The 16725-nt window shown below is 59.4% G+C and overlaps 10 protein-coding genes across 12 annotated transcripts in view; 5 read left to right on the forward strand and 5 right to left on the reverse strand.

Annotated features, from left to right (window-relative positions):
* The first annotated feature begins 9 nt into the window (after nt 1-9).
* SDRG_02694 (50S ribosomal protein L34e) lies at nt 10-601 on the forward strand. The gene is made up of 2 exons (XM_008608289.1): nt 10-356; nt 407-601. Exons 1-2 carry the CDS (start codon nt 88-90, stop codon nt 498-500), a joined length of 363 nt encoding a protein of 120 aa, XP_008606511.1. The 5' UTR covers nt 10-87; the 3' UTR covers nt 501-601.
* Nucleotides 602-762: 161 nt separating this feature from the next.
* On the reverse strand, nt 763-1404 carry SDRG_02695 (AP-2 complex subunit sigma). The gene is made up of 2 exons (XM_008608290.1): nt 1313-1404; nt 763-1267 (listed from the first exon to the last, which is right to left on the reverse strand). Exons 1-2 carry the CDS (start codon nt 1313-1315, stop codon nt 839-841), a joined length of 432 nt encoding a protein of 143 aa, XP_008606512.1. The 5' UTR covers nt 1316-1404; the 3' UTR covers nt 763-838.
* A 645-nt stretch (nt 1405-2049) lies between these two features.
* Nucleotides 2050-4455, forward strand: SDRG_02696. Of its 2 annotated transcripts, XM_008608291.1 has the most exons (9): nt 2061-2069; nt 2125-2481; nt 2523-2615; nt 2664-2761; nt 2809-2876; nt 2925-3001; nt 3048-4243; nt 4294-4337; nt 4397-4420. In XM_008608291.1, the coding sequence occupies exons 1-8, from the start codon at nt 2061-2063 to the stop codon at nt 4331-4333; spliced, it is 1938 nt and encodes a 645-aa protein (XP_008606513.1). In that variant the 3' UTR covers nt 4334-4337; nt 4397-4420. The 2 variants fall into 2 exon arrangements, with proteins under 2 accessions (XP_008606514.1, XP_008606513.1); XM_008608292.1 differs by having other exon boundaries at nt 2050-2481; nt 4294-4455.
* SDRG_02697 (hypothetical protein) lies at nt 4372-7908 on the reverse strand. Its single transcript, XM_008608293.1, has one exon. It carries the CDS (start codon nt 7849-7851, stop codon nt 4447-4449), a length of 3405 nt encoding a protein of 1134 aa, XP_008606515.1. The 5' UTR covers nt 7852-7908; the 3' UTR covers nt 4372-4446.
* Nucleotides 7909-8110: 202 nt separating this feature from the next.
* Nucleotides 8111-9980, reverse strand: SDRG_02698 (hypothetical protein). The gene is made up of 4 exons (XM_008608294.1): nt 9284-9980; nt 8882-9232; nt 8654-8838; nt 8111-8605 (listed from the first exon to the last, which is right to left on the reverse strand). Exons 1-4 carry the CDS (start codon nt 9686-9688, stop codon nt 8284-8286), a joined length of 1263 nt encoding a protein of 420 aa, XP_008606516.1. The 5' UTR covers nt 9689-9980; the 3' UTR covers nt 8111-8283.
* A 326-nt stretch (nt 9981-10306) lies between these two features.
* SDRG_02699 (hypothetical protein) lies at nt 10307-12013 on the forward strand (the record flags this gene model as incomplete). Its single annotated transcript, XM_008608295.1, has 7 exons — nt 10307-10428; nt 10475-10534; nt 10586-10661; nt 10711-11167; nt 11213-11385; nt 11434-11645; nt 11702-12013. 6 exons carry the CDS (start codon nt 10307-10309, stop codon nt 11563-11565), a joined length of 1020 nt encoding a protein of 339 aa, XP_008606517.1. The 3' UTR covers nt 11566-11645; nt 11702-12013.
* A 50-nt stretch (nt 12014-12063) lies between these two features.
* Nucleotides 12064-12510, forward strand: SDRG_02700 (hypothetical protein). The gene is made up of 2 exons (XM_008608296.1): nt 12064-12359; nt 12410-12510. Exons 1-2 carry the CDS (start codon nt 12099-12101, stop codon nt 12434-12436), a joined length of 288 nt encoding a protein of 95 aa, XP_008606518.1. The 5' UTR covers nt 12064-12098; the 3' UTR covers nt 12437-12510.
* Nucleotides 12511-12656: 146 nt separating this feature from the next.
* SDRG_02701 (hypothetical protein) lies at nt 12657-13123 on the reverse strand. The gene is made up of 3 exons (XM_008608297.1): nt 12921-13123; nt 12795-12880; nt 12657-12741 (listed from the first exon to the last, which is right to left on the reverse strand). The coding sequence occupies exons 1-3, from the start codon at nt 13062-13064 to the stop codon at nt 12735-12737; spliced, it is 237 nt and encodes a 78-aa protein (XP_008606519.1). The 5' UTR covers nt 13065-13123; the 3' UTR covers nt 12657-12734.
* Nucleotides 13124-13334: 211 nt separating this feature from the next.
* SDRG_02702 (hypothetical protein) lies at nt 13335-15041 on the forward strand. The gene is made up of 3 exons (XM_008608298.1): nt 13335-13569; nt 13626-14177; nt 14227-15041. Exons 1-3 carry the CDS (start codon nt 13363-13365, stop codon nt 14920-14922), a joined length of 1455 nt encoding a protein of 484 aa, XP_008606520.1. The 5' UTR covers nt 13335-13362; the 3' UTR covers nt 14923-15041.
* SDRG_02703 overlaps nt 14924-16725 on the reverse strand; it is a 5045-nt gene continuing 3243 nt past the window's right edge. For both annotated transcript variants that reach the window (XM_008608300.1, XM_008608299.1), the window contains one exon: nt 14924-16651. In XM_008608300.1, the coding sequence (XP_008606522.1) occupies nt 15002-16651 (1650 nt within the window). In that variant the 3' untranslated portion in view covers nt 14924-15001. The remainder of the gene's footprint in view (nt 16652-16725) is intronic.

A 16725-nucleotide genomic window follows, 5' to 3' on the forward strand; every position in this document is an offset into this window, starting at 1 on the left:
GAATGAATGGTTGGTTGTGTCGGGGCCAGTAGGCGCGTTTGGTAGGCGCCGGTGAAATTACTCTGCCAATTCAAGAAGATAAGTAAGATGGTCAAGAACGTCCGCATCACCTACCGTCGCCGTCACTCGTACGCGACCAAGTCGAACCGCATCGTGCCGGTGAAGACGCCCGGTGGCAAGCTCATCGCCCACTACCGCAAGAAGACGTCGTCGGGCCCCAAGTGCGGTGACTGCAAGCAGTCGCTCAAGGGCATCAAGCACCTCGCCTCGAAGGCCTACAAGAACGTGTCGAAGAGCCAGCGCACGGTCTCGCGCGCCTACGGTGGTTCGCGTTGCGCCGGCTGCGTGCGCCAGCGGTACGCGACCCTGTCCTCCTGTCCTTCTGTATGCTCATCCTGGATTGTAGCATCGTCCGTGCCTTCCTTATCGAGGAGCAGAAGATCGTCAAGAAGGTTCTCCTCGAGAAGCTCTCGAAGAAGAAGGCCGAAAAGTCCGCTTAAACAATCGACTTTTGGATGATTGACTTCGGGTGGCGTGTGCTAGCTTTCTTACCTCTCGACGATGATGGTACTCAATAATAGCACGTATCTTCTTGCTTCCATGTGGACCAGGAATCGACCCCAGCTTCGTGTTTCTCGACCTCTAGGATACAACTCTGGGACGGTAGAGTGATGCGTCGTGCACTACTATTCGAAGGCTTTGTTGCGAACAGCCGAGGCAGGAGACGCGAAGCCCGTTCACTCGCAACGTATTTGCAAGGGACCCCGCCCGGGTTGATTGACAACGTTGGTAGCATTGGTAGTGATACACAAGGATCATTGTAGGTCTTCCTTAATGACTACTCGAGCTTCTCGAGCTCGCGGATGCGGTCGAGCATCTCGCGCTTGCTTGTTTCTTGGACTTCGCCGCCAAGGATATACTCATCGAGCATCGAGTAGACCTTGTTGAAGTTGAAGACGATGTCGAGCTCGCAGACGTTCTGGAACTGCTGGTCGAGGAGCTCGACAAAGAGATGGATCGTCTCGAGGCACAGGAGCTCGTTCGCGTGCAAGTCGACGCCGAGAATGAAGAAGAGGCCTGCGTAGCGTCGGTAGATGAGCTTGTACGAGCGGAACTCGATAAAGTTGGTGTGCTTGGCGTCGCGCGCGACCACGAGCCGATGAATCTCAGACTCGAGGCGCGGCTTCTCGAGGTCCGGCGGCGGTGGCACGTACCACTTGCTCAGGCGCGTCTTGCCCTGGCGGTTCTGCAAAAGGAAGAAGCGAATCTACCGAGCACGTGATTGGAACGCTAAATTGCATGCATAGCCGACCATCGTTTGGCTTGTTGCTCTGCTGCGCTACGCTCTCAAACACAAATGAAACAACTGTGGCCGCGACGCTTGGCGTGGATCTTTGCGCCCGTTTTGGATCCGAACTTGAGGTGCGCGAGCTTATGTAGCGACCACCCAGTATTTGGCGCCAAGCTTATTACACCACGTTGACCATGCTACAATGTTGTAGTGGCACGTCTCCCGAGACGGTGGATGAAATGTCAGAGAATACTGACAAGGATCAAGTACTCTTGATACCGAGCTCGTGCACTAGAGCATTGAACGTGGTAGGCATACTATGGTACCTGATGCCAGTCTCATCCCTGTCCCTCTCGGCAGTGTCGAAACCTTTGCTTCATTGTTCGGCACGCGATTCGCACCACAGCATGCTCAACGAGCTGAGAGCAATAGTCAAAGCTAAAATGCACGCAAAATCGAAATATGTGCAGTGAATGGCTTGCCTGCGCCGGCACATAAGCGTTCTCGTACGCGTCCCGGCAGTCAATTCCAAGCGACCTGTTGTCTTTCTGACGCACGTTGACTCGGTCAAGAAACCCCACTTCCACTTTGCTGTGGTGCTGTGGATTTGAATTTAATATTTTTATTTTTATTTTACAGCATGTGGAGTGGGGACCAATCAGCGGCCTCGTATAATTTTATGACTTGATATTCGTATGCTGCAACCCCCGCGTCGGAATAAAATGAGCTGGATCACCACGATGGTGGGCGTTTTGCAACTTGGCGAGCGATGGCCAAGGTACCATCACTGCTACTGCTGCTTAGCGCAACGGTCATCTGGGCGCTGCTGCTAGATGGAGGAAGAGAAGCATGATGATGTAGCTACTACGGAGGAGACGTCCCCAGAGACGGTCATCTCGTCGCCCGAGGCAAGGGAGGCCATTGTCGCGCCCGAGGACCTTGTAGAGAACCAACAGTCGAGTGCTGACGACAGCGACGAAATGGAGGACGGCGAAGTCGACGAGGGTGACGTCGATTACATCCCGGTGGCGAAAGCGCCCATTCCGGCGCCGGTCCCCGCAGCGACCAAGAAGGCAGCGACGACGCCACTTGAAACGTACACGCGGGGGTACCTCGGCATTTCGTTTGCTGCAGACTCGACCCAGCCTCCCGAGATCGTTCTCTCCCACCTCCCACTGACGACGACCGAGGTTCAACCGCGAACATGGCGGTGCTCTAACCTGCAAGCTAGAGCGACCTCCGCACGTACTTCAACGAGTTTGGCTCCGTCGCTGCTTGCTACCTCGCAGCGCCGAGCGCCACGGTGACCTTCTCCGACGCAGCAGTAGGAATCGTCGTCTTCTTCGTCATGGAGCCTTCAATGCTGGATTAGCCGCTCAATCGCATCTTTACCGCGCCCCAGCACGAGATTCTGTCGACCGTCGTGCTTGTAGCGCCCGCACCGCCGTCTCTCGACCCAGCGACGGTTAGGTATCGTAGTACTGCTCTGGTAGCCACTTTTTCATAGAGTTGTGTAGCCATCATGAGACGACGTACGCCAACAGCGGCGTCCATCTCTCAAATCTTCTGCCCACCATGACGGAGCGTACGACCAGATCTGCGTCTGGGAATACTCACATTGATTTCTGGTTAGAGACGATCAAGTCGGAAATGAGTGTGTTTGGCGTCATCAGCAACATCCACCTCGTGCTACAGCCCAAGGAAGGCAGCGTACGCAACCGATATCTGTCGGCGATGGCTAGTGACGCTGGGGTAGGAGTTCGGCTTTGGCTTTGTGACGTACCAAGAGAACCGCTCCGCTGCCTTGGCCTTGACAGCGGGGTCTCGACTGATTGATGGCCAGGAGGTCAAGATCAATACGACTCGGAAGCCGTCTCGTCCACAGAGCGAGCATCGGCAAGCGCACAATGCTCGTCAGGACTCGCACCCCTACGGTGGGCGTGGACGGGGACGAGGACGTGGCGGCCGAGGCGACTTTCAAGGGCGCGGTGGTCGCGGGGGACGCGGCGACTTTAACGGCGGCCGGGGCGGTCGCGAAGACGCTGCTAGCCGTGGTGGCCGCGGTGGCCGCGGCGGTCGTGGCGGTCGTGGCGGTCGTGGCGACTTTGCCGGTGGCCGTGGTGGTCATGGTGACTTTGGCGGCGGTCGTGGTGACTTTGGCAGTGGCCGTGGCGGTCGGGGTCGTGGCGGACGAGGCGGCCGCGGGGAGTTCGGTGGCCGAGGCACCGCGATGGATTACCATGCACCGTATCAACCTCCGTCGGCCCCGCATCCAACAGGACCGTATCAGCCTCCATACCAGGCACCAGCCGCGCCATACCAGCCCCCGACTGCTGTGCCGTACCAGGCACCATCGTATCAGAGACCGTCGTATCAACAACCACCGGCGACTGGCGGTGGCGCGTACTCGCAGGCGTACGAACCCCCGCCACCGTATGCGTCAAGTTACGACTCACATCGTGGAGCTCAAGCAAGTGGTTACAAGCAATCGCCTCTGCTGCCTCCGCCGACATCTCAAGAGTACGCACGGAGCAGTGCATCGTACAAACCAAGCTACTCGAATGACCCCCCACCGCCGTCGTCACGCTACGACGCACCGCCAACTCGGTATGACGCACCGCCAACTCGGTATGACACACCTCCGTCTCGGTACGACGCACCTCCACCACGCTACGACGCACCTCCATCGCGCTACGACGCGCCATCGTCTCGATATGACGCACCGCCGCCACGCTACGACGCGCCGTCATCTCGATATGACGCACCGCCGCCACGGTATGACGCACCGCCGCCACGGTATGATGCGCCTCCGCCGCCTGCTTACGACAATTCTGGGCGACACGACGTGGGGCCGCCGTACACTCATACAAGTTATGCATCCCCTGCCTACCCGCCGTCGTACCCGCCAAGTGGATACCACCCGCCGTCGTATCCCCACGACCCGCGCACGAGGTCGGTGCTTTCCATTTCGTCGAATCTCATTGCATTCTCGCTTCTCTTAGACCAACGTACCCCGCGCCCGCGTACGGTCCGCCGTATTGACCTCGTACGTTTCATCCTGCACCTCAGTACGCAAGGGCGGCAAAAGTAGAAGTGAAATTGTAGATTAAAAGATCTTATCGAGGACCGATGCATGATAGATAATAATGACGGGTTTAGTACGGGAGCCACTTCCACTCGGGGCTCTCGCGCGTGAGCTGCGCAACGTGCTCCTCGATCGAGCGACCAGCCGCCTTGGCGCACTTGGCCATCTTGCGCGCGTCCTTGGTCGACATGGCGCGGAGCGACTTGGGGTTGATGATGACGCCGGTCACCTTCATCTTGTCGTTGGACGAGCCAAAGGCGGCACGGGACGGATCGTCCTCGTCTTCGATGACCTTCTTGCCACCGCCGAGGCGGTACTCGGTCTCCTGGGCCTCACCCACGACGCGGACGCGACCCGACTCGACGAGCCACTTCTCCGTGCAGAGCGAGTTGTAGAACTCTTCCGAGTGCGAAATCATGATGCAACCGCCGGCAAAGCCGCGGATGCCGTCAGCGAGGGCGCCCAAGGCCGCGCGATCCAAGTAGTTGGTCGGCTCATCGAGCACGAGCAAATGCGGGCGCGTCCACATGGCGGCGGCGATGACGAGCTTGACCTTCTGGCCGCCCGAGAGACCGCGAATCTTGCCGTGGGTACCAAACTCGGCGTTCAAGTTGAAGTCGTCGAGGTGCTTCTGGACCTCCTTGGTCGTCGTCGGGCGAAGGTCCATGCCACTGGCGAGCGTCGCTTGGCGGATGTCTTCCATTTCAGCCATCTTGCCGAGGCCCATGGCTTGGAGCTCCTCGAGCGTGTAGTAGCGGTTCTTGCTTTCCGTCATGCCCCAGAGCTTGCACTCGTACTCGAGCGTACCGCGCTTGCCCTTGCGACGCGACATGATCTTCTCGATCGAGCCCTTGCCGCCCTCAGCCTTGGCGGCTTCCGACTCCTTCTTGTCGACGCGCTCGGCGAGTTCGCGATCAATGCCACCGGGGCCGCCGAAACGCCACTGGATGTACTGGACCGGCGAGCTTTCGAGGTGCTGCTCGACGTGGTGCAGCGAGTGCTGAGCGACGTACGCGATACGCAAGTTGTGGTGCTTCCAGAGCTCACCCGTGTCGGGCATCGTCTCTTGCACAATCATCTTAATGAGCGTACTCTTGCCAGCGCCGTTGCCACCAATGACGGCGACGCGCGACGCCAAGCAGAGCTTGATGTTGACGTCGACGAGCTGCGGCTTGGTAGCGCCCGGGTACGTGAAGTTGCAGTTCTCCATCGAGAGGATACGGCGCGTGGTCGAGGCAATGCCCTCGAGACGGCCCGGCTGCGGCAACACAAACTGCGTGTCCGAAGACGAGAGTTCGTAGTAGTGCTTGGCCTCCGGGTGCTTCTCGACAAACTTGGCGAGCGTACCAGGGTACAAGACGAGCTGCTTGCTCTCGTAGTGAAGCACGTCCGTGCACACGTTGTCGAGGAAGCCCGTGTCGTGCGACACCAAGAGCACCGTCATCGACTCGAGCGAGTTGAGGTAGTCGACGAGCCACTGGACCGCGTGCACGTCCAAGTGGTTCGTCGGTTCGTCGAGCAAAAGCACATCAGCGTTGTAGAGCATCGCGCGGACAAGCGCGAGCTTCATGCGCCAACCTCCCGAGAGCGCGGCGATCGGGCCGTCGAGCATTTCGCGCGTGAAGCCAATGTTGACGAGCGTCGTCTCAAAGACTTCCGGCGCGTTGTGCGCAAGCTCGGGCGCCGCCTGGAGAGACTGCAGGAGCGAGCCATTGTCCTCGACAACGTCTTCGTGCTGGACATACACCGTGCGGAGGTGCGTCGGGAGACCCTCGATCGTGTGGTTGGAGATGTTGCGCATGAGCGTCGTCTTGCCGACACCGTTCTTGCCTACGAGACCGTAGCGGTGGCCGCGCGTGAGGCGGAGGCGCGCGTTGCGGAGCAGAATCTTGCCACCGTACGCGAGCGAAAAGTCGATGTCGCACACGTCGTTCGGGTCCGTCGAGACGACGCGATCGTCGCCAAGACCGCCACCGGCCTTACGCAGCGCCTTGCACACGCGGTCGGCGTCTTCGTCGTGAAGGTGCGCCGAAAGGTACGGCAGCACAAAGCCGCGCCACTCCTTGCCACGGTTGTGCGTCACAAGCTCCGCGCACACGTCCGTGATGTACGTGAGCGTGAACTCGGTGAGGCCCGGGTGCGTCGCGATTTCGAGCGCTTCGTGGAGACCGGCGAGGAGGTTTTGCTGGAGCTGCTGGCGGATCGCGGCCGGATCTTCTTCATCCGAGCCTTCGCCGGCGGCGCGCTTGAGGCACGCACGCGCGTCCGAAGCCACTTCCGCGACTTCCTGGTCAGCGATACGCTCGATGACCGTGTCGAGCTGCGGCAAAAGCAGCGGCACAAAGGGAGCGACGTCGCTCGGGCGAGAGACGAGGCGGCACATGCTGTCAATAATACGCGAGGCCTTGCGACGGAGCGCCGACGAGTTGGTCGACGTGTCACGGAGCGCCTTGTTGAGGAGCGGCGCAATGAGCGAGAGCGTCGCGGCGTCGACGTTGGCCACGAACGTCGTCGCGAGAAGGGCGTCGATGGTCGCAAGCGTCTTCTCGGGGTGCGCAATCACATCGACGAGCGTCGGGACGAGCGGGAGCACATCGTCGTTGCCGATCGTCGAGCAGGCAGCCGTGAGCGCCGAAAGCGCGGCCTGCTGGACCTGCGTCTTGGTATCCCACACGACCTCCGAGACCTTGGGGATGACTTCCGGGAGCGAGCACGAGACTTCCGTCGGCGCACGCGGCGCAAAGTTGCGGAGGAGGTCGAGGGCAGCGACCTTGCACTGCCACTGGCGAAGCTCCAAGCAGACAAAGATCTGCGAGAGGAACGTGCGCGTCGCGAGCGGGTTCACGAGGTCGAGGAGCGAGTGCGTGAGGCGCACCGCGGCGTCGCGGACGTTGGGCTCCTTGTCGGCATGGCGCTCCATGATCGAGACGAGATCTTCGACGACAATCGGCTCGATAGCGGACGAGACAGCGTCGCAGCGACCCATGGCGGTGAACGTGAGAAGCGCACCTTCGCGCGAGTCCACGGCCTTGCTCTTGAGCGCGAGACGCGTAAAGTCGATAATGTAGTAACCATGGGCGCTGCCAATCGTGAGGAGCTCGAGCGCCTTCACAAGGTCGGCGATAGCGGCCTGGCGCTCGTTGCGCGCGACCGAGCCGGACATCGTGTGGAGCATCTTGTCGATGATGGCCTTGCGCTCGTCAATGTCTTCAACGGCAAGGAACGCAGCGCAGTCTTCCTCGTTGCCGAGGACGCGGGCGAACTCCTTCTCGGGTTCGGCCTCGCTACTAGAAGAATGCACCGACGATGGGCGCGCGCTGCCGGGCACGAAGGCCTTGACCGCCGGGTTGTACGACGGGGCGGCCGCCGAGACAGCGCTCGGCACGGGGGCCAGCGGCGCGGGGGCGGGGCGGCCAAACATGGTCGCGTTGGCCGCGGCCTTGGCGGCAAGACGTTCCTTCTGTGCTTTGCCCATCGCGTGTGATTCAACTATGGCACCCTCGGAGCAGCCCGTCGAATTCCCTTGAAAAAGTATCCTCGTCGACTATACCTGAGACAATGACGTCAAACGGTCGCTTTTTATTGCGCTCGCACGGTATCACATACAAAAACCAAGAGCATTTTAAAAAAGCAACTAGATTCATTTTCGGCCTTCTTGATTGGATTCGACGTGGATTCCCTCGCGAACCGAGCTCCACCACCAATCTGCGCGACGGGGCTTCGATTCTCACGCGCTCATTGGCTGAAATGCCACCACGTGTACTGCATTAGGTAATCTAAAAAAGGACGTCGAGAAATGAATGGCGGTCGCAACGCCCAATGATTGGGTGGCGCTTGACACGCAAAAAGATCGCGCGTGCGTTTTATACTCGGATTCGCCTGTTTAAACGCGTCGTGAATCTCAATCTCAATCGCGGATCGCGAGCTTGGAGAAGCCAAACAGACTCTCAGCGGCCTTCGACGACGACGAGGACTTGAGTATCGCTGCCATCATGTTGTCGAGGAGCTTGACGCACGTAGTACCCACGGCTGCACCATTCCGTCGCACGTGCCGCAGGAGTATCGGCAAAATGTCGACCTCGGGGATCCTTCGCTCATCGAGCATGAGACCCCATGCTCGCGCTTCTTGGGGCAGCGACACACACTGCCCGTTCTTTGTATACGAGTGCGAGCTCAAGAGCACCGTTCGGACGCGTGCACTCGTCGGCGCCGTGCGGTCCACAATGCACCTAGATGGCTCAGTCACCAATGTGCCGAGGCGTCCCAACTAGTCTTACCAGTAGAGAGATTTGCGATAAAGCGAGCGCGAGCTAGGCACGGCTTCGTCTTCCGTGATCGTTTGCCCCGCAGCGATGAACCGATCGGGTCCATAGTACTTGCGAAAGAGGAGCTTGGAGCCGTTCGAAACGGGATCGTCTCCAAACGTGGCGCACGAGTACGATATGTTGGTCCCCCGAAGCACCTACCGGTAGTGTTGGTCGAGAAACACTGGTGCGGCAGCGTACCTCGCGATCCAGCGGCACCGTGTACATGTGGCTTACGCGCTTCTCGTCGGATGTGAGGCCAGCCATGCTGACCTTGCTCACGACATGCGACTCGACGGCGGCAACGACTTGTTCAAAGCTTGCGCAGTCCACGACGCGCTGGCTGCGCCAGACGTACTGGAGGCAGTCGACGTTGGCGTCATCGATGACAAACTCATCGCGCGCGTCCGTGAACGGGTACCGCTCGAGAATCAGATCTGTGTTTTGGTACACGAGGTGTGTGAGCCAGTCAAAGCCGACGTGGCGCGACTCGGGCGACGCGAGGAGTGCAATCTTGCGAACGGCAAAGATCGGCAGCTCCATCGGGAGGATCTGGCATCCGGATGAGATCGAATGATTGCATCCGTGGGGTCGTCGTCGTACCTGAGGTGCTGTGTGCCACGTGTCCTCCATGGACCGTGCCATGAGCTTGATGAACTCGACGTACGCCGTCCGCTGCTGTTTAAGCCGGTGGTTTTCCGAGACCACAAGTTGGGTCTCGTCGTGAAGACCAACTGCGACGTCCTCCCAAGATAGCGCGGGGACGTCGGGTCGTCGTTGGGCAAGTATAGCCTCGAGATCGGCGACTTCTCGCCGCAGGCTCTCGAGCTCGGACCGCTTCTGATGCACGTAGAGCTGCTGCTTGCCACGGTTGTACTCGCGCCACCTGTTCTTCTTGTCCTGGATACGGCGCTTCTCCTTGAGCTCCATGGCCTTGCACTTCCAGTCGTCTTCGTCGCCGCCCGCATCCATGCTCCGGTTGCTGCTCTCGGCTGTCGCCCGGGCCATTTCTCGAGTAATCGGTTATCCGGACAACAAATCGTGGGATTGCCGACATGAAACGACCGCCTTTCTTGCCGCACGTTTCTTGCGTCGTCCGACCGACAGAGTAAAGTGCGTGATAGGACCAGCCATGACCGACTTGCTGCTAATACAAATACCTGTCCTCGCAGAGATTGCTCTGCGCATCGCTCTCATGTGGTTGCAGAGCTTCTCCGCCCGCAACAGCGTTGACGCCCCTTGATGCCAGACAAATGCGCGGCGAAGCGACGCGGCGTTACCTCGCGGTACCAGAGTCTGCTTGTTCCGTGCAAAAAATTGTTCTCTCGACGAGTATGCTGCTGAACGTTGAGTTCGACTTCGAACCACCACCTAATCCTGGTCCAAAGGTGTCTCGCTGCTGCACTGCGTTCGCAGAACCAACGGCGTTGGTAGTGCCCGCGTTCATGCACTCAGATCTCATTACTATCTAATGATGCACACTGCTGAGATCGTTTGATGAAATCGGTAGCGATGGCTATCATCACCAACATTTATCCAAAAAAGTCCTTTGCACTGGCGACGATGACGACGCGTGAAACCCGAGCATCCGGATAAACACATTTACCAGAAGTGTCTTCTGTCTCCATGCGAGGTGAGAAGCGCAAGCGGACGCCCACCCGCGCCGATGGCATCCATCCGCGCAACAAGTACAAGGTTCCGCCCGACTTTAAGGAGCTCTCTTCTTCGTACCCTTCGCTGCTGCCCTAGTACGCATGTCATCCTTGGTCAGCATCGGCTTATGCGTCCCATTAGCCTCGTGCCCACGGCGACCGGTAGAATGCACATGCAGTGGCACCTGCCAGACGCCTTGCGGTACGCGCATACCGTCTTCGTTCATTCCATTACGTCCATTGGATCGCATAGAGAGCTCACAAAGGCCTTGCTGCACCGAGACTTTGGGCTGACGTGGGATATGCCATCGACCAACCTCTGTCCGACGGTATGAACCATGTCCGCTCGGCATCTCAAAAGCATCTATCGACGCATAGTTGACCAACCGACTCAACTACATTCACTGGATCGAAGACCTTCTCCTGCTCTCGCGACGTATCTATGTTGGCAACGACATTATCGGCATCGACGTTGGCACAGGCGCGTCGTGCATCTATCCACTCCTCGGCCACGCATTGAACCAGTGGCGCTTTGTCGCGACCGACATTGACGCAGCATCGCTCGAGTGCGCGCGTGCCAACGTCGCCGCCAACAACCTCGAGCAGCACATTTCGCTGCGCCTTGTTGACGGAGCCGCATGTGTCCTCCCGACGCCACTGCCCCCAGCGGTTGACTTTAGCATGTGCAATCCACCCTTCTTTGACTCGATGGACGAGGCCGACACGAACCCGCGCGCCCACTGCACGGGGTCGCTGAACGAGATGACGACGCCCGGCGGCGAAGTCGCCTTCATCGAGCGCCTCATTGACGCGAGTCGAGTGCTCCAGACCCAAGGTACGCTCGTAGTGTTCGTGCTGCTGGAGCTATCAACGACGCTAGTACGCTGGTACACGTCGCTCATTGGGCGCAAAAGCTCGCTTCGTCCACTTCTTGCGGCGTTGCGCGCCGCTGGTATTCGCAATACGCGCACGACCGAGTTTTTGCAGGGGCGGACGACGCGCTGGGGCCTCGCGTGGTCGTTTACGAATGACGGCATGGACGCTGCCGACCTCGTACACTGGGCTCAGTTGCGTGGTAATAACATTATCGTGCTCATATAGGCTGCCCACAAGGTGCTTGGGAAGCGCAAGGAACGGCAGCGGCGGGATACGATGGCCTTCCACGTCGACCGTCTCGCCCCGATGCAAGGTACTCCTTCTGTTCAAGCACGTTGCGTACAAGCAGTTTCATAGAAGCTAGTCCTATCCACGGTTGCAGAATGCTATGCGATGTCCATGCCCGCATCCTCGAGAGTCCTGGCCATGTGCTCCAGGTACGACACGGAGCAGTGGCGGGATTCCGGTTCGACAATGAGTGCGCATGATGTAGGGGTGCTTGGCTGTGGACCCCATGGGCGAAAGCACTGAGGCGAAGAGCGACTACACGCTCACGTACGAACGCGACGGAGCGGTCGAGTGGGTCGCTCAAGCGAGCGTTGTGGCCATGGACACAACCTTTGACGTGACGCTGACGTGGCGCGACGGGAAGAGAGATCTTTTCTGGCAGATCGCCGACCAGTGGAAAGGCGCGATCGTGCGTACCGGCCGCACGTGGCGGAAGCGCCACCAGGGCTTCTACGTGGATGCGACCGGCGCCTCCCAAGTATAAAGTTCGCGAGGTTAACGTGCGATTGAGTTTCACGTTTTTGAGTTTAAAGTTGACAGCCAACGGCTGCGCACCAATCAACAGAGCGCGTGCCCGCCAATCTCGTTTAGAGTTGAGAAACATGTCGGCCCGCGTGACCAAGCAAATCCTGCGCGCGACCGTGCTCGTCGACGAGCCGTCCAAGACGAAGGGCAAGGCCGCTGACGGCAGCAAGGTCAAGTCCAAGTCGGGTGTTGCGGCAAAGACCAAGCCGCTCAAGAAGCGCCGGCAGTTCCTCGACGAGGCTCGCATCGAGCGCAGCAAGTCGGACAACACGGCCAAGAACATAGCCGTGCTCACAAAGCTGACCAAGACGCCCAAGGCACAGGATCTCATGAAGAAGGTAGATGCTCCTACGACTGACTCGACACTCATACCTCCTGTCTCGTGTAGATCCTCAAGCAAACGCAGCGCTTTTAGACGCGACGCTGCTTCCACCTCGTGTACTACCCTATTTTAATCGCCATCGTAATCCACCGCTCCTCTTGCGCGCCCTTCGTGTTTTTGCGGCCATTTGCCGCATAGCTATGCAGCATCAAGCGTTGATCCGTTAGACACGATCGATCGTTGGCCGTCGTCGTCCACTGCTTGCACCTGCAGGCAACGGCGACGCGTGGCGTCACGTCAACACGACGTTGTAGTTGGCTCAACAAGTGTGGTGTACGTTTGTGTGTATTACGAGAGGGACAAGCAAGAGCTCGGTCGGTCGCGGGCGTTCTTAGTTGCTAGCGATCGCAACGTTCATAAGCCATCGCGCGGTTTGCATTCAGTGTAGTACCTTTCGTCCTTGGGCTTGACGACCGTCGCCTTGATGCCGCTTTCGTGCACGTTGACCTTGACGGTATCCAAGCCGTCAAAGTCGTCCTACGCAGCGTTACATCGGACCTGTATGGGCATGGCCTACCTTGGACATCTGCGAGACCGTGTACGAGAAGACAGAGATGGCAAACGTGCTGAGCGCACCGGCGAGGATCAAGTTCTTCTTCAGCACCGAGTTCATGGCGGCCACGGATTCAATACAATGCACCGTCGGCCGCGCAGCCTGCATTGTCCGGATACATCCGGATAGACCGTGCACGAAGTCCACGCTGCGATCCCTCGGTTTAGAGACAGTATCCAAAAGACATGCGCCGCGGCACCTCTACGTGGAAAGGGACATGTCTTTAAAGACAGGGGACTCCGGATAACAGAGCTTTACGCTGTTGCTGTATCCGGATGATAAGCGTCTATACAAAAGGCGAGACAACATGTTTTTGCATCGCTGCTTACGACCTCGTTTGATTGGATGGAATCATAGCTGAGCCATTACGTGCTTTGAGTCACTTCCACATTTGCCTCCCGTCAACATGCTGGCGCTCACGGACCTCTTCGCCGAGCACGCGAAGCTGCTCGCGGCCTTTGGCCTCTTCCTCCTCGTGGCCATCTACCTCTCGCTGCCCAAGAAGACCAACGGCAAGCTCCCGCCCGTGCTCAACTACATGATTCCGATCCTCGGGTCGTTCCCGGCATTCGCCAAGGACCCGATCCAGATGGTCCTTGACGGCTACAAGGAGGTTCGCCCCTCCTCACTGATCCTCGCTCATGCTCATGACGTGTTTATGATGAGTAGAAGGGCTCGTGCTTCACGGCCAAGATGTTTGGCCAGGACTTGACGTTCCTCATTGGCCCCAAGGCCCACGAGTCGTTTTACAAGCCCAACGACGACTACTTGAGCCAGAGCGAGGTGTACCAGCTCATGACGCCCGTCTTCGGCCCTGGTCTTGTCTACGATGCGACGCCCAAGCGCCGTGCGCAACAGATGCAGTTCATGGCCAACGGCCTTCGCACATCGCGCTTGAAGACGTACGTCGAGAAGATCCGAATGGAAACCGAGCTCTACTTCAAGGCCTTCCCGAAGGAGTCGACCGTGAGCCTCAAGAAGATCTTTTCGGAAGTCACGATCTTGACGGCGGCCCGCGCGCTTCTCGGCGACGAAGTTCGCGAGAACCTCTTCAAGGAAGTCTCTTCGCTCTATTGCGACCTCGATGGCGGTACCACGCCGCTCAGCTTCTTCTTCCCGTATCTCCCGATCCCGATGCACCGTCGTCGTGATGCCGCTCGCCAAAAGATGTCGGAGCTCTTCGCCGGCGTCATCAAGCAGCGCCGTGAGTCGGGCAAGCGCGTACGTCATCTTGATTCTTGTGATGTTCCCCTCACGCTTCAATCTGCAGGCGGACGATATCCTCGACACGTTCATGAACTCCGAGTACAAGGACACGCCGGGCGTCCCGATCCCGAACGAGCACATCGTTGGTCTCCTCATTGCGCTTCTCTTTGCGGGTCAGCACACGAGCTCGCTCACGGTCACGTGGGCTGTCATTGAGCTCGTGCTCCAGACGCCCGAGATGATCCCCAAGATCCTCAAGGAGCAAGAGGAGGTCCTCGGCGAAGGCGGCAGCGACAACCTCAACTTTGACACGGTCAACAACATGCCGATTTTGCACGCGTGCATCAAGGAGACGCTGCGCTTGACGCCGCCGCTCATCTTCCTCATGCGCAAGGTCATGAAGGACATTACGTGCAACGAGTACACGATCCCGGCCGGCCACATTGTGTTCTCGTCGCCCGCCGCCGCGTGCCGCCTCCCCGAGTACTGGGCCGAACCCGACAAGTACGACCCAATGCGCTTCCTCGACGGCCGCAACGAGGAGGACCGCCAGCCGTACACTAACGTGAGCTTTGGCGGTGGCATGCACGGCTGCATGGGCCAGCAGTACGCGTACATCCAGGTCAAGATCGTCCTCAGCATCTTCTTCCGCCACTTCAAGGTCGAAATGCTCGACAAGACGTTCCCGAAGCAGGACTACACGTGCCTCGTCGTGCCACCGGTCGGCGAGACGCTCGCCAAGCTCACGCGCGTCGACTAGATGCGTTACGAGGCAGCTTTATTTTTGAGTTAAGATACATAAACGATTTTGTCATACAGTCACGACACGCTGTTGCCGCTTACGTCGAGAGCGTCGCGCGGGCGCCCTTCTTGGCCACATGAATGTGCGCAGCCGCCTTGGGCGGCGACTTGATCGCGGCGGTCGTCGCAATTGGCGCCGCCTTGGTCGGGGTCGCCTTGGCCGCCGGCTTTGGCGTCGCCTTGATCGGTGTCGCCTTGGCCGTGTGCTTTGGCGACGGCGTCGCCTTGACCGGGGTGGCAGCTTCGCGCAGCGCCTTGCCGAGGGACTTGAGAATTTGCGCGTTCTTTTCCGCCGAGCGTGGCGGCGACGGCGACGCTTGCTTGGCCGGACGCGTCCACACGGTCTTGGTCGGCGGCGCGCGGCCCGGCGGGTAGTACTCCTGGGCGAGGTAGTTGGTGCCGCTCGACGAGCGGGCGCGGGCCGTCGCATCGTGGAGGCGCGCACACGTGCAGCCGCTCGCCTTGTGCGACGACACGTGGCAGACAAGGCCACTGCTGGTCGCCGCCGCCGCGTGCTCCTTCTTCTTCTCCTGATGGAGCGTGCGGCGCGACTTGACGGCCTCGAAGCCGTCGTTGTCCAGTTTCTGCGCCGCCGCATCGCTGGCCAAAGGCATAACGACAACGGTGCCGCCACCGTTCGAGACGTTAAGACCGACCTTGTGCTGCGTGGCCGACGGGCGCTTCGTCAACACCGCCTTGGCCTTCACCGGCGCCTCATCACCACTCATGATAGAGAGGATTTCGTGAAGCTCGTTGTAGTTGACCGACGCCTTGCGAGCCTTCTTCGCCGCCTTGCGCTTGGCCTTGAAGTCGCGGGGCAATTCGTCGCCGTCACTGAAGATGGCCAGAATCTCTTCCTGCTCCTGGCGCTGGGCTTTGGTAAGTGGCTTGACCTTTGGCTTGGATGCGGTGAGTGTCGCGGCCTGGCGGTTGGTGGGCGACACCACGACACGCTTGACTTGGGTCTGGTTCTTGCGCGGGGCCGTCTTCTTCGCCTTCCGGTCGCGGGGAAGCTCGTCGCCGTCGCTAAAGATCGCCAAGATCTCCAACTGCTCTTGTTGCTGCGCCTTCGAGAGCTTCTGCTGCGGCTGCTTCTTGACCGAGATGCGAGGAGACAAAGCGGCCTTCTTCAATGTCGCCGAAGCCGGGCGAGGCGAAACGACATTCTGCTTGGCAGGTTGCTTGCGGCTGCCGGCCTTGTTGGCCTTACGGTCGCGCGGAAGCTCGTCCCCGTCACTGAAGATGGCCAAGATCTCCGCCTGCTCCTGCTGCTGAGCTTTTGACAGCTTCTGCTGCTTCTTCGGGGCGGTGCGAGGCGAACTGATGGACTGCTTGGAAGACTGGCTGCCGCGGGGCGAAGCCACCGATTGCTTGCGCGGCGCCGCCTTCTTGGCCTTACGGTCGCGCGGAAGATCTTCACCGTCACTGAAGATGGCAAGGATCTCCGCCTGCTCCTGCTGCTGAGCCTTGGAGAGCTTCTGCTGCTTCTTCGGGGCGGTGCGAGGCGAACTGACGGACTGCTTGGAAGACTGGCTGCCGCGGGGCGAAGCCACCGATTGCTTGGCAGGTTGCTTGCGCGGCGCCGCCTTCTTGGCCTTGCGGTCGCGCGGAAGCTCTTCACCGTCACTGAAGATTGCGAGAATCTCAGCCTGCTCCTGCTGCTGAGACTTGGAGAGCTTTTGCTGCTTCTGCTTTTGAGCGCGCGGTGACGTGGTCGACAGGTTGGCGGGAGCTGAGGCTTTGCGTCCTCGGGTCGCTTGCT

This window comes from Saprolegnia diclina (assembly GCF_000281045.1).
Source record: "Saprolegnia diclina VS20 unplaced genomic scaffold supercont1.6, whole genome shotgun sequence".
Taxonomy (NCBI): Eukaryota; Oomycota; class Saprolegniomycetes; order Saprolegniales; family Saprolegniaceae; genus Saprolegnia; species Saprolegnia diclina.

What these genes read in the sequence shown, in the direction of transcription:
- SDRG_02697 (XM_008608293.1), bottom strand. Translation starts at nt 7,851, where the DNA reads ATGGGCAAAGCACAGAAGGAACGTCTTGCCGCCAAGGCCGCGGCCAAC.
- SDRG_02698 (XM_008608294.1), bottom strand. Translation starts at nt 9,688, where the DNA reads ATGGCCCGGGCGACAGCCGAGAGCAGCAACCGGAGCATGGATGCGGGC. An exon ending in CGTGGCACACAGCACCTCAG is followed by an intron (nt 9,233 to 9,283) that starts GTACGACGACGA and finishes TCCGGATGCCAG; the next exon opens with ATCCTCCCGATGGAGCTGCC. An exon ending in TATCGCAAATCTCTCTACTG is followed by an intron (nt 8,606 to 8,653) that starts GTAAGACTAGTT and finishes TGAGCCATCTAG; the next exon opens with GTGCATTGTGGACCGCACGG.
- SDRG_02702 (XM_008608298.1), top strand. Translation starts at nt 13,363, where the DNA reads ATGCTGGCGCTCACGGACCTCTTCGCCGAGCACGCGAAGCTGCTCGCG. An exon ending in TCCTTGACGGCTACAAGGAG is followed by an intron (nt 13,570 to 13,625) that starts GTTCGCCCCTCC and finishes TATGATGAGTAG; the next exon opens with AAGGGCTCGTGCTTCACGGC. An exon ending in GCCGTGAGTCGGGCAAGCGC is followed by an intron (nt 14,178 to 14,226) that starts GTACGTCATCTT and finishes TTCAATCTGCAG; the next exon opens with GCGGACGATATCCTCGACAC.
- SDRG_02701 (XM_008608297.1), bottom strand. Translation starts at nt 13,064, where the DNA reads ATGCAGGCTGCGCGGCCGACGGTGCATTGTATTGAATCCGTGGCCGCC. An exon ending in CGGTCTCGCAGATGTCCAAG is followed by an intron (nt 12,881 to 12,920) that starts GTAGGCCATGCC and finishes AACGCTGCGTAG; the next exon opens with GACGACTTTGACGGCTTGGA.
- SDRG_02700 (XM_008608296.1), top strand. Translation starts at nt 12,099, where the DNA reads ATGTCGGCCCGCGTGACCAAGCAAATCCTGCGCGCGACCGTGCTCGTC. An exon ending in CACAGGATCTCATGAAGAAG is followed by an intron (nt 12,360 to 12,409) that starts GTAGATGCTCCT and finishes TGTCTCGTGTAG; the next exon opens with ATCCTCAAGCAAACGCAGCG.
- SDRG_02694 (XM_008608289.1), top strand. Translation starts at nt 88, where the DNA reads ATGGTCAAGAACGTCCGCATCACCTACCGTCGCCGTCACTCGTACGCG. An exon ending in GCCGGCTGCGTGCGCCAGCG is followed by an intron (nt 357 to 406) that starts GTACGCGACCCT and finishes CCTGGATTGTAG; the next exon opens with CATCGTCCGTGCCTTCCTTA.
- SDRG_02696 (XM_008608291.1), top strand. An exon ending in TCTGCCCACCATGACGGAGC is followed by an intron (nt 2,877 to 2,924) that starts GTACGACCAGAT and finishes ATTTCTGGTTAG; the next exon opens with AGACGATCAAGTCGGAAATG. An exon ending in CCCCACGACCCGCGCACGAG is followed by an intron (nt 4,244 to 4,293) that starts GTCGGTGCTTTC and finishes CGCTTCTCTTAG; the next exon opens with ACCAACGTACCCCGCGCCCG.